The 16,244-nt window shown below is 33.3% G+C and overlaps 2 protein-coding genes across 2 annotated transcripts; both read right to left on the reverse strand.

Moving 5' to 3' along the window:
- Positions 1–6,594: 6,594 nt before the first annotated feature.
- LOC118753702 (zinc finger BED domain-containing protein 1-like) lies at positions 6,595–8,330 on the reverse strand (the record flags this gene model as incomplete). Its single annotated transcript, XM_036488570.1, has 2 exons — positions 8,312–8,330; positions 6,595–8,177 (listed from the first exon to the last, which is right to left on the reverse strand). Coding segments are annotated over exons 1-2 (1,602 nt in total), but the record flags the coding sequence as incomplete, so codon positions are not given.
- A 4,720-nt stretch (positions 8,331–13,050) lies between these two features.
- Positions 13,051–13,984, reverse strand: LOC118753701 (protein ALP1-like). The gene is made up of 2 exons (XM_036488569.1): positions 13,501–13,984; positions 13,051–13,430 (listed from the first exon to the last, which is right to left on the reverse strand). The coding sequence occupies exons 1-2, from the start codon at positions 13,961–13,963 to the stop codon at positions 13,051–13,053; spliced, it is 843 nt and encodes a 280-aa protein (XP_036344462.1). The 5' UTR covers positions 13,964–13,984.
- Between the last annotated feature and the right edge of the window lie 2,260 nt (positions 13,985–16,244).

Consider the following 16,244-nt stretch of genomic DNA (forward strand, 5'->3'; position numbering starts at 1 on the left):
GCCCATGTTAAAATAATGCCTTCTTGAAGTGAAAGGGTAAGCGATTCCCATCGCCTAGCTCGTTTCCACTTTCGTTTCTGTGGTAATCGTGTTTTTTGCTGGGTATGTATATTAACTTTTATTCTTATTTTTCATATCTGATGAACTACGATCCAGTTGCGTTATTCGATTATCAATTTTAATTTCAAGTAGTGAATTTGATGAAAATTATATAATTAGAAACTAGGGCTGTGTGATTAATTGATTATTCAAAATTTTAATTAATCATAAAGTAAATAACTCAATTATTCGATTAATTGGAAATTATGATTACTCAAAAGTTCATTTACTCGAGTAACCAAGATTTTGATTAACCAAAAACAAAAATATATGAGTAATTTGCTTTATGATTAATCAACATTATGAGTAAAATGAGTAATCAACATTTCGAAGTACTGTTTACATATAAAGCAGTTGAAGTTCCTTGATACTTTGAAAACAACGTTTCTGTTTTCAAAAAATAATTTTTTCATGTACAGACTGTAATTTTGAGTAATCAAAATCTTGATTAATCGAGTAAATAATTGATTAACCGGAAAACTGATTAACCACCTCAGTCGAGTAATCGAATAATCGCACAGCCCTATTAGAAACCTATTTATTTTTCAGCTTTTGTTTTGGGGAATTTAGCTTTTTTCCAGCGGGTTTTTATAAAAATCTGGATTTTTTACAGCAGCACTGGCTCCATTACACTTCTTAAAATAAAGGTCAATTTTAAAGTAAAACGTAAACGTTTTTCTCTTTTGTGTTAAAAAAAATCGAAACAATTTGACAGTTTTCTTAAATAGGGCTATCATTGAGTTTTCACTAGGCATTAAAGGCAAAAAAAATTACCACTATGTTGGGCATTAAACACTACTCGTGTCATCGTGTGTGTTTCCCCATTGCATTTGTAAAATGGCATACGTATTTTGTCATTTCGTTGCCTAGCGGAAATTCGGTTTAAGAATTTGTGAAATTTCTCTTGAATGATCATATTGTAAATGTGACTTTCAATACATATGTAATTGCGTATCATGATTCAATAATTAGAGGTTTGCTCAATATTGACATTAGAGTTTTGACACTCCCTTAACTTGCACACAAACACGAACACAGTGCCTTGCTAAGGGAGCCCATTTTGTCAAGAATGAGCGAGAAAACTGTTTTCAGAGCAAACCTTTTATTACTGAATCATGATTGCGTATGGCTGTCAAATTCACAATCTATATTTAAATATTTAAAAATACGTTCTTTGAAAACGAAATGAACTAAACTCAGATGATTCTATCTGTGTGTCAGATGAAAATATAAATATATTTTTATTTCGTATGTAGGTGCATCTGCTTTGTACAGAAACAAATCTAATTTGCCTTTACACGATATGTTGGCATTTCCATATGTAAAAAGTGGCATGTCCACATGCAAATAAATATCGCGTAAGAACATCTTAACTAGTGTTGGGCAGTATCGATACCAAGAGTATTCAGAACTCGATTCTCCAAAGGATCAACAGTACCCGATTTTTAAAAGTATCGATAATGACTAATCCAAAATGCTCAGTACTCACAAAAGAACTCAAAAGTACTCAGAACTTAAAAGAACTCAAAAGTTCTCAGGCTCCATTCAAAGTACTCAGTATTAATTGTCGAATAGATACTTAAAAGTACTGAATTCTATTGCATTCAGAAATGATTGTACTCAGTTTCAAATTTCAATAATTTTCAAGTACAATACTTGTAACCTTTTTAGTTAGCCAATCATAGGACGTAATTTGGGATTAATATGAATAGTGATTCTAGCTTGTGAGATTTCTACACTAAGCATTGAAATGTTACCAACATATGAATATTTGAAGAAAGTACTGAGTACTCTAAAAATACCCGATCCTTAAAAGTATCGATACCAAAGAACTCGATGCTCAGAAGTACTCGATACTTTCCAACACTCATTGAAACCGGTAACAGAGCTGGATAATTTTTAATTACCATTTTTTTTAGCTACGATTGCTTAATTGTAATGCTTAAACTATATGCGATTACGATTACTTTAATTGTAATCATAAATGTTACCATTATGATTATAATAGTTCTAATCTTAAAAATTAAAGGACTAAGATTACTGTAATCGTAATCATGAAATACATTTCTAAGGGGAAAACCGCACAGGCTGTGTTACTTTTGATTACATATGTACTCGGATGCGAAATAACGCATTTTCTAAAATTTTGTAAGCAGATTTCCGCTCTATTTCAACGAACATCCTCATTTTAAGCCATTTTGCAAAATCTTTTATCAAGATAAAAAATGCCCATACACAAATTTTGCCACTGATAAAACTTATACATATCTAGCAAACAAAATCACATATGGCAAGCAATAATTTTCGCATGTGGAGACGCGTCGTTAGCTAGTATTTCACAGGCGATTAGTTGAATCAAAAGTTTAAATAATTTTAATGAAAGTTGAACAATGTAAACGCCTTGTAAATACAATGATTGTGTACGATTAAGAAATAATTATATTCTGATTGAAGTTTTTTTAAAATTTCATCACTGCTATAAAACTTGAAAAGGAGGACACTTTTGCTTAAAAGGAGGACATAGAAGGACAAAATTTTTGAGGAGGACAAATCACGTTTGAGGAGGACAATCCTCCTCAAAGGAGGACGGTTGGTCAGCTTAATAGGCTATACAAGGTGTAGTGTGCCTGACCTACATCAAACACTTGTGGCTCATATTGCTGAGTCGGCGTATTTGTTGTGACGATCGAGTGTGGATTGATGACACATGCAGAACACTCGTAATGGCTTGCACTGTGGCTTAACGTGTGGCGCCACATGAGGCACACTTACCGCTTGCTATTACAAACGCAAGATCGAGTGACGAGCAATGTGGGTCAGCGCATACTATATGAGTACCCAAAGTAAATAAAGAATGAATGTAAATAAGGGGAAAGTAACCAGGCAATGTGATTGGTTACTCATAGTAAATAAGATATTTTATAACTAAACTATTGTAATAGATTGTAAGCATGTTGTAGTATATATATCGGCGATGAGCCGAGAAATAAACATTCTTTCACTCAACTCCTATTGACGTGTTTGAATCATAAACAGGCGTTATACGCTTGAGAAAAGCAGCCGGAGGGCTTAGAATAATACTCAAACCATTAGAAAATTATAACCAAACATTACAAAGGATCCAAAAAAAAGTAAAAGAAAACAAATGTTTTCCTTGTTTGTATCTCATTGAAAGGTACGTAGGTGGCATATGGAAATACCACCATATTTGTAAACTAAATGGTTCCATTAGAAATACTTGATTAATCACTTGATTAACCTTTGAATGTTCTATGTTATACCAGAACTCAGAGTGCCTACACGGAAACCACATATTTCACAATGTCAATTACATGAATGCAGAGTTAAATAATAGCCCAACTCTGTATCGGTGACCAACAATTTTTTACCTGATAAATATAAACTTTTTCATATATTTTTCCGTAAAAAAATCTGTGACAAGTATTTGTCACTGATACAGAATAGAGCCGTAAGTCTCGTAAAAAAAGATTTTAAATTTGGATTTCGCAAAATGTTCATTTTTACACATTATTGTTTCTGGCATACGGGGGACGATATGTACTTACCGATTTGTTTTACAAAAAATATTTTAAAAGCAGACGTCTCGGATGCTCATATTACAACGTGATATTCATGAATATACTTCAGTATTTAACTCAAGATTTATTTAAAGAACGTCATGAAAGAGAACAATTAATCTTGTATTGCTAGACCCTTTATAACTCAGGGTAATTTTTAACCTTTTTGACTTTACTCTACTCAAAGCTTCGAACAGTGGGCCGTGAGAAAACAGTAATCTTTAAGTATAGTCCAACCTTTCACAATATCTGTCCAAGGGCGTAATCTGAAACCCAATAAGTACAGGGGCGGACCCAGCAGCAATTCTCGGGAGAAGGAACGTTTTTCAACATATATCGTGTATATAAATTTAAAAATCACCGCAATTTAAATTTTTTAGAGTCTTGATAGTTTTTAATTTCTTGAAGTTTTTCCTTTTTAATAACTTGAGTGGAATTCGAAAATTTTCTAAACTTTCAAAACTTTGTGAATTTGAGAAATTTTAGTAAATCCCAATAATTCAATATAATAATGAATACTAGATTTATAGAAATTTTTTATTTTTCAAAAATTTCAAGAATTGTAGGAATTCTAACAAATTTTTTCTAAGTAGAAGTGTCGAATATACAGGAATGATCAAACGAAATTAAAAGTTTTCGAATGTTGAAAACATTCTCGTATTTCGTGGTTTTTGAAAATTTAAAAAATGTAAATGGACGTTGATGTTTTCGAAATTTTCAAAAAATTTAAAATTCTCAAATTTTGTTATACCAATACAAAATTTTGGAAAAGTTCAAAAAAGGAACAATTTTGGAATCGTTCAAAAATGTTAATATCTTTTAGAATTCTAAGAATTTTCCATTTTTTACCCACAAGTACACGAACATAAGAATTTTTCGACAATTTGTGATGATTTTAACATTTTAGGATAAATAAAATTCTCAAAATTTTTGAAAATATAAAAATTTCAAAAATCTAAATAATTTTGTACATTTGAAAATATTCTCATTTTACCAAAATTTCTAGAATCTCCCGGATTTCGATAGTTTTTGAAATTTTGGAAATTGTCCTAAAAATAAGAAATCTCAAGAAATTTAATAATATTATAAAATTCACAATTTTGGGATTTTCGTTGTTTTCTGAGCCTGTGAAAATATTCAAACTTGCTGTGACTTTCAACTGTGTAAAATAATACAAATTCGAAAATATAACAAAAAAACTAAAAATTGAAAATTAAGTACATAATTTCAAAATTTTGAAAATTCAGTGAATTCGAAAAACTGATAGGCCTGATACTTAAATAACATAATACTTCGAGCTTACCACGCAGCTCAAATTTCAAACTCAAGTGAAATTTGACACACTTTTTCCATGAATTGAAATTTTCAAAAGCGTCCATTCATTAGGTTTGTTCCCCAAGCTTCTCGAATTCGAATTCTCGAATTTCCCCAATTTCCCCTACCTGGGTCCGCCACTGATAAGTATCACACTTTTAAACTAAGGCTTTCTTAACCCTTTCAGTACAAAAATTCTACCACTGACTCCAAAATTGTTTAAACATGTATACCGGCTAATTTTGGATCGTTCATTTCAAAAATCACATCAACAAGTTTGTAAAGTTTTGAGCTTTATATTGGTCAGTGATATCCCAGGCGTTTAAAAAAGAGAATAATCTCAACTATTTATATTTTTAGCTTTCGTGAAATATATTTCAAAACAATTAATAATACCTAATACCCTTTCCGAATCTCAATTCCACGGAAATTTTTTTAATATTTTTCAGTGGATTATATTGCTCACAATCGAATTTTCTGACACTTTTTACTTTTGTGACAAACAGGGTCAACTGCAATTAAAGCTTGCACTTTAATTTGATATATAGCTCAATTCTGCCTCTGCTACAGATCGCCCTAACTAAGTCGTATGACTGAGCAATCATATATATATACTAGCAATTACCCGGCGTGCTTCGCTGCGCCTTAAATGTATTTTCGTGTTGTAACTCTCCCCCTAAGCTCTTATGGCCTCATTTACAAAATATTTTTAAAGAACTTTATGAAGTTAGATTTAAAAAAATCGATCTATGAAGCATTGTTTATTTTTTTTTTTGAGTTAATATATTTTCGAAGGTAATTAGAAAATATGTAAAGAACTGACTTTCTCTTGGAAATTTTATTTATAATCTTATAACTGGAGTCTACTATCGCACCCTTTCCTCAAACGTGTATTGATTCAATATTCAAATAACGTATATTTATATAATTTGAAAAAATCTCCCTACTATACAAATATGTACAGAGGATGTTTGCTACCATCGATGTTTTCGATGTTTTGAAACCAAACATCGATGTAACATCGATTGTTCTGAAAAGAGTAAGGCGCTCAAAGTCAAAATTAAGTTGGTACATAAAGATTGTATAAACGTAACATATTTATTCACTGGGGTTAACATACACCTTTTTAAAAAGATATAAAATGTTTTTAATTAAATCTTTAAAAATATTTTGATTTTTGTTTATAAAAATAAGTTTGTCGACTACGAACATATTAAAAAAAGAGATCAAATGAACCCAATAATCTTCAAAAATATTTTGATTTTAGTTTAGAAACATAAGATTGTCGACTACGAATATACATATGTACATACATATGTATTAAAAAAAGAGATCAAAGGTTTTCCATTATAAGTCTTCAAAAATATTTTGATTTTTGTTTAGAAACATAAGTTTGTCCACTACAAAAGGCTTGAGGCGTGTACGCCGGTCAGAAATAATTTGCCCAGCCTTGCTGAACATCCTTTCCGACTCGCTCGAGGTTGCTGGAACGCATAAATATTTTTTAGCTACCTCTTTGAAAGGCATCATACTATCTGCGTTCGTCTAAAAATACTTATAATCATTAATTTCAAAATATTTTATTTAAAATCTTTAAATTAACCTTCCAGAATGAGAGAGGATCACATTCCTCCGGTTCATTTATATTTTCCAGATGCTGTCGCAGGATTATAATCGCATCCGCTCGAGAAGATTTAACTTTTGCCTTAATTTTATTTTGCAGAAAAGAAAAATGTGGTTTCTGCGAAGGTTCGGGTGGTGTTGGCTGCTCCCGTGAAGTACTTGGCAAGGCGGTGTATATCTCCTGCTCCAAAGCCTTAACTGCCTGATCTGCATTTGAAGACGATTTAAAACCATCCTTTTTAAATCTAGGATCAATCAGGGTTGTTATTCGGGGAACAGTGCGTGTTTCGTAGTGGGCGAATCTATCATTTAAACGGCTACTTAAAGTTTCGAAGGCACAGACAACTTCTGCAGTTTTAAGATTAGGTCTCAAATTTTGCAGTTTTTGATGAAGCTCGCGTGTTAGGGGAATAACGAGAGAAATTGTCGCATTCTTGCTGCCGGAAGTGGCTATAGTTGCATCTTGGAACGGAGAAAGAAGTTCCGTTAGTTCGTTTAAAATATCGATTTCCTCGGCGGAAAATGGCACTGGAGCCTTAGGCGTACACAACAAGACAGATGACAATGCTTGCATCGTTTCTAAAAGCCTTTTTATTATTTGAAAGGCACTGTTCCATCGAGTTGACACTTCCTGAATCAGGCCAAGCGGGCTTTCAATATTTTGGGCCTGCTTAAATTTAGCCATTGCAGTAGTGCTGCGTTTCATGAAGGAAACAATAGATTTACATTTAGTCAAAATAGGTCCAAGAATTTCAAGTTTTAGGACATCTTGAACTAGCAAGTTGACAGTGTGCGCGAAACATGGAAAATGCTTAACCTCCAGAAGCTCGCACGCTTTCTTCATGGTGCTGTCGTTGTCGGTCACTATAGAAACCACTTTTCCCATCAGACCCCACTCCGTCAAAACCACGCGAATTGAGTCTGCAATATTCGCAGCAGTGTGGTTAGTGGACGTTGAAAGGGTCGATGTTGACAAAACTGCTGAATTTAGCTGGAATCCCGTATTAATAAAATGGCAGGTTATGGTCAAATAGCTCTCGTTCGCCTTGGAGGTCCAACCGTCTGTTGTGATTGCCACATACTCCACACATTCTAAGGCTGACTGTAGTTGGCCTTTTAAAGACTCGTAAACTTTGGGAAGCGATACATCTCGAAGGTATGTTTTGGATGGTAATTTGTATCGGGGATCCATTTTATGCATCAATGCACGGAATCCTGTATCATTCACAATACTAAATGGTTGCACGTCTAGTGCAATCACACGCATTACATGTTTGTCCAGTTCTTCCTTACGCTTAGAATCAGCTGGGTACTGCACATCACGAAGTAAAAATGCATCCAACTTTGTTGATACAGGAAGTTTCTCTGCAGTGAGGCGATTGGGATGTATGCGTTTTAAATGGTCCGTGAGGTTAGTCGTGTGGGCTGCCGTTTTTAAAATTTTTCCGCAGTAAGTGCATATCGCCTTTGTCCTGTCGTTGGTTTTCTCGAAATGCTGCCAAACTATGGAGCCTTCCCGCTTACGTTTTGAGGACTCAGCCTCGCAGTTTTCCTTTGATGTTCCTATTAAATATAAATCATACAATTAAAGCCATAACACAATGTATGTCCAACATAAACATATGTACATACGCACGCGTTTGAAATGTGCATGTTGAAAAATCACATGCGCGTTTACTTATATGATAAATACTTACTTTTAAGGTGTTTCTCCATCGCTGAAAGATTACCACAACTCCACGTCCGCCGCCACCACCACGAATGAAACTTAATAAAAACTTAAAAAATGTTATAAAGTTGAAACTAATATAATCTTATAGTTCATACCTTTTGCGTGTTCTCTTTTAACTCGTCGTTCTTTACATTTGCAGACGTGCACAAAGGAAACATCGATAGTCGCAATCACCTATCGATGTTTAACAAAAATGCAAAAACATCGATACATCGATAGTGCATCGATGTTTTCTCCACCTCTATTTGTTGTGTCAACCACATACTGCACATGACTTCGAAGCGATGCTTTGCCTTTCGGTTATAAATGTGTACACACATACATATGTATGTATTTAGCATGTTCAATCAGTAATAGCTGTTTAGCTCAAATACGTTTATGTGTGTATGTATGTGGTATAGCGCAGTCACGTCGCTCATACACATCTCTTTTGCCTTTGTGACTTCGTGTTTGATCGGCACTGATGTACAGATTTTTCGCGTAGCTATGCGCTGTATTTGGCAACCAAATAGGCTTATGCTTGTACGTCTTTGTAATTTTTTGTAACTTTACACCCAAAAAAAGCGTGCTTATCTTCCAAGAATAAAAAATATAAGTATGCCACTCTGCGTCTTTTTACAAATGCTTCGTTTTAAAAAAAAATAATATTAAAATCGGTTTAGTACTTTGAGAAATAAGTCGTTACAAACGTACTCCATATAATCAATTTTATATAATAGTATAGCTGCATGAACCAAAAAGACAAGATCACGCGGGCAGGAGAGTAGCCCGTTAGAATCGCATTAATGAAAAAAGTTGAAGGATTTTGACATTAGCCGTTTATTTACATTTCTTCGTTGTTTACAATTTGGTGGTGGCTTTTTACTGCAATTTTCTTCATTTTCGCTTGTGACAACGTGTGTACACATAAGATAAAGAATAATTTAACACAACGGCATGATTTTTAGAAGAATTTGCATAATAAAAATGATTTTTCATGCGTTCAACAATTTCGCGGTTTTCTCCGTTCTCTTCGTTGTTTACTTCTTACAGCAAAAATGGCGTCGAGATTTCGGCAGCTAGAAAATAACTTTTTTCGTTCTTTCCGTCCCGCGTGATCTTGTGTCTTTCGTTCATGGTATAGATGTATGTATATGATTACCGTTAAGTCGAATTTCGCTGATTGTGGAGCGCAGCCAAGTTTTTACCCTTCTTAATGTGCTCAACGACCTTTCAATTGTGGAAGTTGTACAGGGCATTACAATTGTAAGGCGCATTTTACTTCCGGGTAGAGAATTTTGCTTTCAGGTAAACTTCAAAGGTAGAGGTACGCTTTACACAAACACATATGTAACTAGAAGTTCACAAAAGTATATATAAGACTAGTCGTCGATTTAATTAATTAACATTTTACGGCAGATGTTTTTTTTACGAGGAGGAAACATTGAAAGTCTAACCCCGTCAGTGTGAGACTTTATGGCCCCGTCAGAATGGGTACTTTGCGTACGTTCCGCTCAAGGATGAAACTGACAGTTGAGTAGACTGTGTGTTTGCATAGAGAGCGTCAGATAGGCGACGTATGAGTTGCCGTACCGGACGAAAATCACTCTACTCTCTACTTTTGGCGTACAGTAAGTACGACACAAATGTCAAACGCCATTTTCGCTATTCTTCTACATCACGCCACTTCCACGACCGAGTGCGCGAAATTAAAATAAAATCGAATTATTTGTGTTCGCTATGGAATGCAACTTAATCGAGGCTGTACAAGTGCATCCCTGTCTCTTCGATAAATCAATTGCGGGTTACCGCAACAAGCTGGCCAAAGAAAAGGCATGGAACAATGTGGCGGCTGCTGCCGGTGCCAGCGGTAAGTGGAAATTTATAAAATATAAAGGATTTCATTATAAATAATTATTTAAAATGGCAGTGGAACAATGTCAAGGTCGGTGTAGGTCTCTCCGCGATCGCTACTTAAAAGAAGTCAACGTAGGAAAAGGGGCTTCTGGCAGTGCTGCGAAAGACACTAGTAACTGGAAGTACATGGATGCGATGACTTTCCTACAGCGACACGTAGCTCTTCGACAGTGAGTGATTAACCATGAACACCAAATCTATGATATAATATAATTATAAATCGAATTACCCTATTCTGTGGGTTTACTCTGTATTACGATTAGGAACTTAATGCGATTCGAAAGGCGACACGGAGTAATAAAATTTCATAATGCCAAGTATTCCAACCCAAATGATTTGCTTTTCGAATCGCAATACGGAGTAAAGGTCCTGGTTTTCATGGCCTTTTTGCATTGGCTAAAATAGCAGCGTAACGATGTGACATCGAATTGCCAAAGATCTTCTGAAAATATTTGAGTTCCCAGACGTTCATAATTCCAATTCTATGTACAAGGCATAATTCATATTCATCAATAACCCCTATCTTCAATTGAATGTTTAACACAAGCGCTCTATATATTAAACACTAAACTATCTTTCCGCTAAACAGAACGATCGGAAACACCACATTTATCATCGATGAAGTTGAAAACCAGCCTACGCAGCAGCAAACCTTTGAAGAAGTTAGCTTTGAATCGGAGGTTTTGTTTGAGGAGTGCCCTGTCGAGGATTCCACATATGAGGTTGCACAGTGTGACCAGTTGAATAATGACTGCAGGTCGACTTCACAACCATTAATTGAGAGCCAACAAGACGTAGGCGCCAGTTCGAATAGATCTATAAAGCGGAAAAGAGATGAGGATCGGCTAGATCAACTTTGTGGTACTGTAAGTGACTGGCTAAAAAAGTCTGAAGCACCTGCACAACAACTAAGCCGTAATTCGCAATTTCTATCAGTGCTTGATTCTTATCTTCTTAAGCATTCTGAAGAAGATCAAGACTTTTTAAAAATTCAAATTTTGAACTTAGCCTACAACGGCGTGGAAAATTAATTTACTTTTAATTTAATCCAATGTAATGTACATTGGCCATTAGTACCTGTATTAACGTTCCAACTGAATTAATTACAATGTAATTTAAACGTGACTGAATTGATAGTTCCTTTTTAATTAAATGATTTACACTACGGTGTAGTGATATGAATATATGTACAAATACACATTTAAGTTTTTGGTAATAAATAAAATATACTGTAGTTTGAAGTGTCTAGTAACTTATTTTTATATAACAAAAGGCATATATTAGAATTTTATTATTACATATATATTTATTATTAATATTTTTATGTATTATATTTTTTTTATATAATACTATTTTTGTTGCTATTAATATAGGTAATTTTTAATAAAATTATGTACATGTATTCTTTAACAAAACCCGTGTAAATCCAAGTGTGAGTATGTACAAAGTACAAAATGTAAATGGCTAAAAATTACCGTTTTAAATATTGCACAAACTTGGATTTACACGGATTTTGTTAAAAAATATATGTATGTATATAATTTCATAAAAAAAATAACCAAAATTAAATAACAACAAGAATAATATGTTTTTTTACTTATCTCTCATTCTCTTAAAAAAGTTGGCTTGGTCCAATACCCAGCCGAGTGCTGTACAGTGTTTTAAAAGAAAACTCATATGAATTCACATTTCAAATTTTGTACAAAATTTAAAAAAGTTAACAGGTTTTCGTCAAATAAACAAACTGTTTTGAAACTGTGTTGCTTCTATAAAATTTAAAATGTTTTCATTGCCAAAAATATACTGCTACTATAATTTATGATTTATGTGTATTTTGTTTATAGTATGATCTGTAACCAATGTGAGGAAATTTTAATAAATTTTAATTTTAAAATAAATAAATATACTACGGTTACCTTAAAAGTGAAATAAAAGTAATGTACATACATACAGCCATGTGAAAAATAATAGTGGCACGAGATTTTGACCAGTTTCGGTTGTTTTTCTTTTGTTTCTTTAATGTTTATTATTTTTTTTTTATAAAAATACAGCTCACTATCTAACTATTAAACATTAAACATTCAAAATAAGAATAGCGAAAAGTGGTAAAAACATCGTGTCCCTATTATTTTCCCATGACTATATGTATTTACAGTGGTAAAAAGTAATAGAGACAAGAAATGCTGACAAGTTTCGGATTTTTTTCTGTTGTTTATTTAATGTTTAATCATTTTTATAAAAGAATAACTCTTAATATAAAAGCAAGGTATACAATTTTGCCGAATTCTGATCAACTTTTGAAAATTTAATTTATATGCTGTTTTTTATCTTGAGTTATACTTATATAAAAAATTATTAAACATTTAATAAAAAAAGAAAAATATCCGAAACTTGTCAACATTTCTTGTCTCTATTTTTTTCACAACTGTATGTCTATATTTAAATGAACGTAAATTGATAATAATTTTTTATCTAATCTAAGAATGATGGATCAAATCCAATTTCAAAGTTATTGGTGGTAGTTAGGCGGACAATTTCAACTAATGCATAGGGGTTTCCAGCTGTTAGTTGCCTGAAATGAAATGATATATAGTATGCATTTTAAATCTGCTTATTTTTTGTTTTAATTCATGTAATTTTAATATTATAAAATCTTATATTATTTAAAATTTTCATGCAATTTTTATATTCTACTCCTTCGAATACAAATGTAAATAAACTTAATGTATTTCAACCAAAGTCACTTTGAACCTTTGGCAACCTAAATATTAATTATTAAGACATTGCTTACATTGGACAACCTTTATTTTATTCGGTCCTTTGAATTGGGCGGGATACGACATAGCTCATCAACTCATCCCTTAGTTTGAAAGCGTTGTTTGAACATGTCCTTATGGCCTTTTGTAAAGGGGTGGATATTTCGTTGCGCCACAGCCCCTTTGTTACCACGTTCCCATCATCCTGGTCAACGTATTCAGGTGGGCAATAACTTCCATCATGCATCTTCAAGAAATTGTGCAGAAGTACGGTCGCTTTCACAATTTTTTCTGCGGATGTTGGGCTCATATGCAAGGTAGACAAAAGGATCCTCCATCTACTTGCTAAAATGCCAAAAGCATTTTCAATCACTCGGCGTGCTCGCGACAAACGCTTGTTTAAGATTTCCCTCTCCAAAGGCAAATTATTTCCTAAATACATATATAAGAATTAATAGTAATAGTATGAAACTAAAGTGACAAGTCAATTGCTTGTACGAACCTGGATACGGTTTCATTAAAAAAGGTTTTAATGGGAACGCAGAGTCTCCAACAAAATAATGTGGAAAACTGTTGCTAGTGCCGGGCAATACTTCTTCTTTCGGCAAATTCAATTGGCCCGTATATAAACGCTGCCCAAAACTCGAGTTCCACATAACTCCGCCGTCAATTTGCGAACCGTATGCACCAATATCTACCGCAGTGAAGGTATAATTTGCATCACAGGCTGCCAGAAGGACTATTGAATAGTTACCCTTATAATTATAAAAAAGGGAACCGATGTTGTTCGGGCAAAATATATTTATATGTTTGCCGTCAATAGCGCCAACACAATTAGGTAGATCCCACATTGAATAAAAATCGTTGGCAATGCGTTTCCATTCATTCTTCTGTGGAACCGATAAATAAATTGGGCCAAGTACTTCCCATAAGACATCACACGTCTCTCCAACGATTGCTTTCATTGTGGAGAGCCCTATTTTAAAGGCAGAATAATGAAACTGCTTACTTTCCCCATACGCTAAATATCTATATGGGCAAATCTAAAATACAGGTAACCTTGGTGTTATTTAGCTTTATTTTCACTGTTGGAAACTATATCAAGCTGATTGCTTTTGGATATAATTCACTGACGTATACTTGAAGCCTCAAAAAAAATTTGGATCAACTTGCTGCATAACTTTTGAATTATAGGTGTTTAAATTTAAAAAATTAATGAAAACAAGTGAATTCTTTATGTAATTTTTAAGAGGGGCAAACTTAATTATGTCATAACTTTTGAAGCACATATTCTGACTTGAAATTTAATGGGCATTTAGCACTTATGTGTATACTTCATATGTAGTAGGTAAGAAAAGTGTGCATTGCAAAATAACGAAATGGCAAGTAAGTCAAAGTCTTTAACTCCACATTTCACAATTTTCAAAATTTTCGGTTTATCGCGTATAGTTTTTGAAGCATTTTATTTTAAGAACTTCTTAAGTATGTGTTGTATTCTACAAACAATTACGAATAATGTGATACCTTAGCAAGAGGTGTGCTTTCAGAATAAACTAACTTTTAAAGATAAAATATTCTGCGATCTTGAGCGTAATTTTTATTCCAAAAACACCTTAATTGAAGGCACATTTGTAAAATATGTCGAAACGATCTAAATCTTTCTATAATTGCTAGTCCTTATAACGTTGCATATACCTGTAAAATGCTTCAAAAAGATGTTCTCTAGAAGTGTTTAAAGACCCCGATTTAGTACTTTTAATTATGCTCCTTCTTGTAGCCAGAATATTTCGAGCGTGGTATCAAATCAAATTTTTTTCGACAAAAGTTCTGATAGTTGCTCTTACTTAATTGGAGCCTTTTAAATTCAATGGCGTCCCCAGTTTTGCCCGATTGTCTCCACTTTTGGAGACAGCGGTACTTGAAACTTTGCTTATATTTGAACTATTTTATAAAAAAACTCTCTCAGTTTTGAAGATATTTTACTAAAATTTTGCACACGCTTGTATTTTAATATTTCCTTCACTATCTCATAAAATCATCGAAATCGGTTAACTCCAAAATCTAGCTCCCATACAACTGATTGTCCAGAGTTGCAGTTTTGCGTTATAACTCCTCCAATTAAATAAGTAAAAATTTAGTATAGGTTCACTTTAACATATAGCACGCATACAATTTATTAATCAGATATGAAGTTAGAGTTATAGCGCAAAAACACATATCTGATTAATCAGTTGTATTGGAGCTATACGTTAAAGTGCACCCATTTCGATAATTTTAAGGAATAATTAAGGTAATATTAAAAACCGTTATGTGCTAAATTTTAGTAAAATACCTTCAAAACTGAGGGAGTTATTTATAAAATAGTTAAAATATTATCAAATTTTCAAATACCGTTATCTTGAAAACCGGAGCCAATCTGGTAAAACGGGGGATGCTATTGAATTTAGAACGTCCCAATTAAGTGAGTTCAACTTTCAAAATCTCTGCTCAAAATTTACAACTTCAACAACTTAATTTGAACCCAGCTTATTCTTTTGTTTTCTATTTCATGTTTATTCCTCGTCTAACTTTTGAAGCACTTGATTAAAATGAATTACACTTATATTAATCGACTTATTAAGAGAATACGAATAAAATGATATATAAAACATAGGTGTGCTCACAAATTTAAAAATTAAAAATTTTTTTTTTGAGGTGTACCTATTTTGTAAATTTTCCCATATACATAGGTACATAATTTTTCAAAAACCGATAATAGTTTCCCATGCGAGTTTGTGTACATATCTGTGGCATTTTATGGCTAGTTAATCGTTGTTTGGGAACCCAATGAAATATTGCTTTAAAGGGATAATGGCTTATCTCATGAGAAGTTAACTTAATAATATGCCAAAGATTTATATATTACATACATTATATATAGATATGTACAATAAATACAAACTTACGTGAGCGTTAAATATAGGCGGCATTCTGGCGAAATGGATGGCCTATTAGAATTTTTTGTAATTTTTTCCTTAATCAAATTAAGGAGGAAGTCGAAAACTTGCTTCTCCATCCTAACATTGTTTTTAAATTCCTCCTGGAATCGAAAATTTGCAGTGAAGAAGCCACGTGTGTCCCGATCCCGCAGGGAAGGTCGCACCCACCATCTACGACTGCCATAAAGCCTCTTAATACACTCACTGGCTTCCAACAACAGCAGCACAATAATTATTATTTCAATTTTTTGCATTTCGAAGTTTCGCT

Source organism: Rhagoletis pomonella, unplaced genomic scaffold (genome assembly GCF_013731165.1).
Source record: "Rhagoletis pomonella isolate Grant_MI unplaced genomic scaffold, Rhpom_1.0 Rhpom_scaffold_02761, whole genome shotgun sequence".
NCBI classification, from domain to species: Eukaryota; Metazoa; Arthropoda; class Insecta; order Diptera; family Tephritidae; genus Rhagoletis; species Rhagoletis pomonella.

Coding starts and splice junctions, on each gene's coding strand:
- LOC118753701 (XM_036488569.1), bottom strand. CDS start 13,963: ATGAAAGCAATCGTTGGAGAGACGTGTGATGTCTTATGGGAAGTACTT. Junction 13,431..13,500: donor TTTAATGAAACCGTATCCAG/GTTCGTACAAGC, acceptor ATATGTATTTAG/GAAATAATTTGCCTTTGGAG.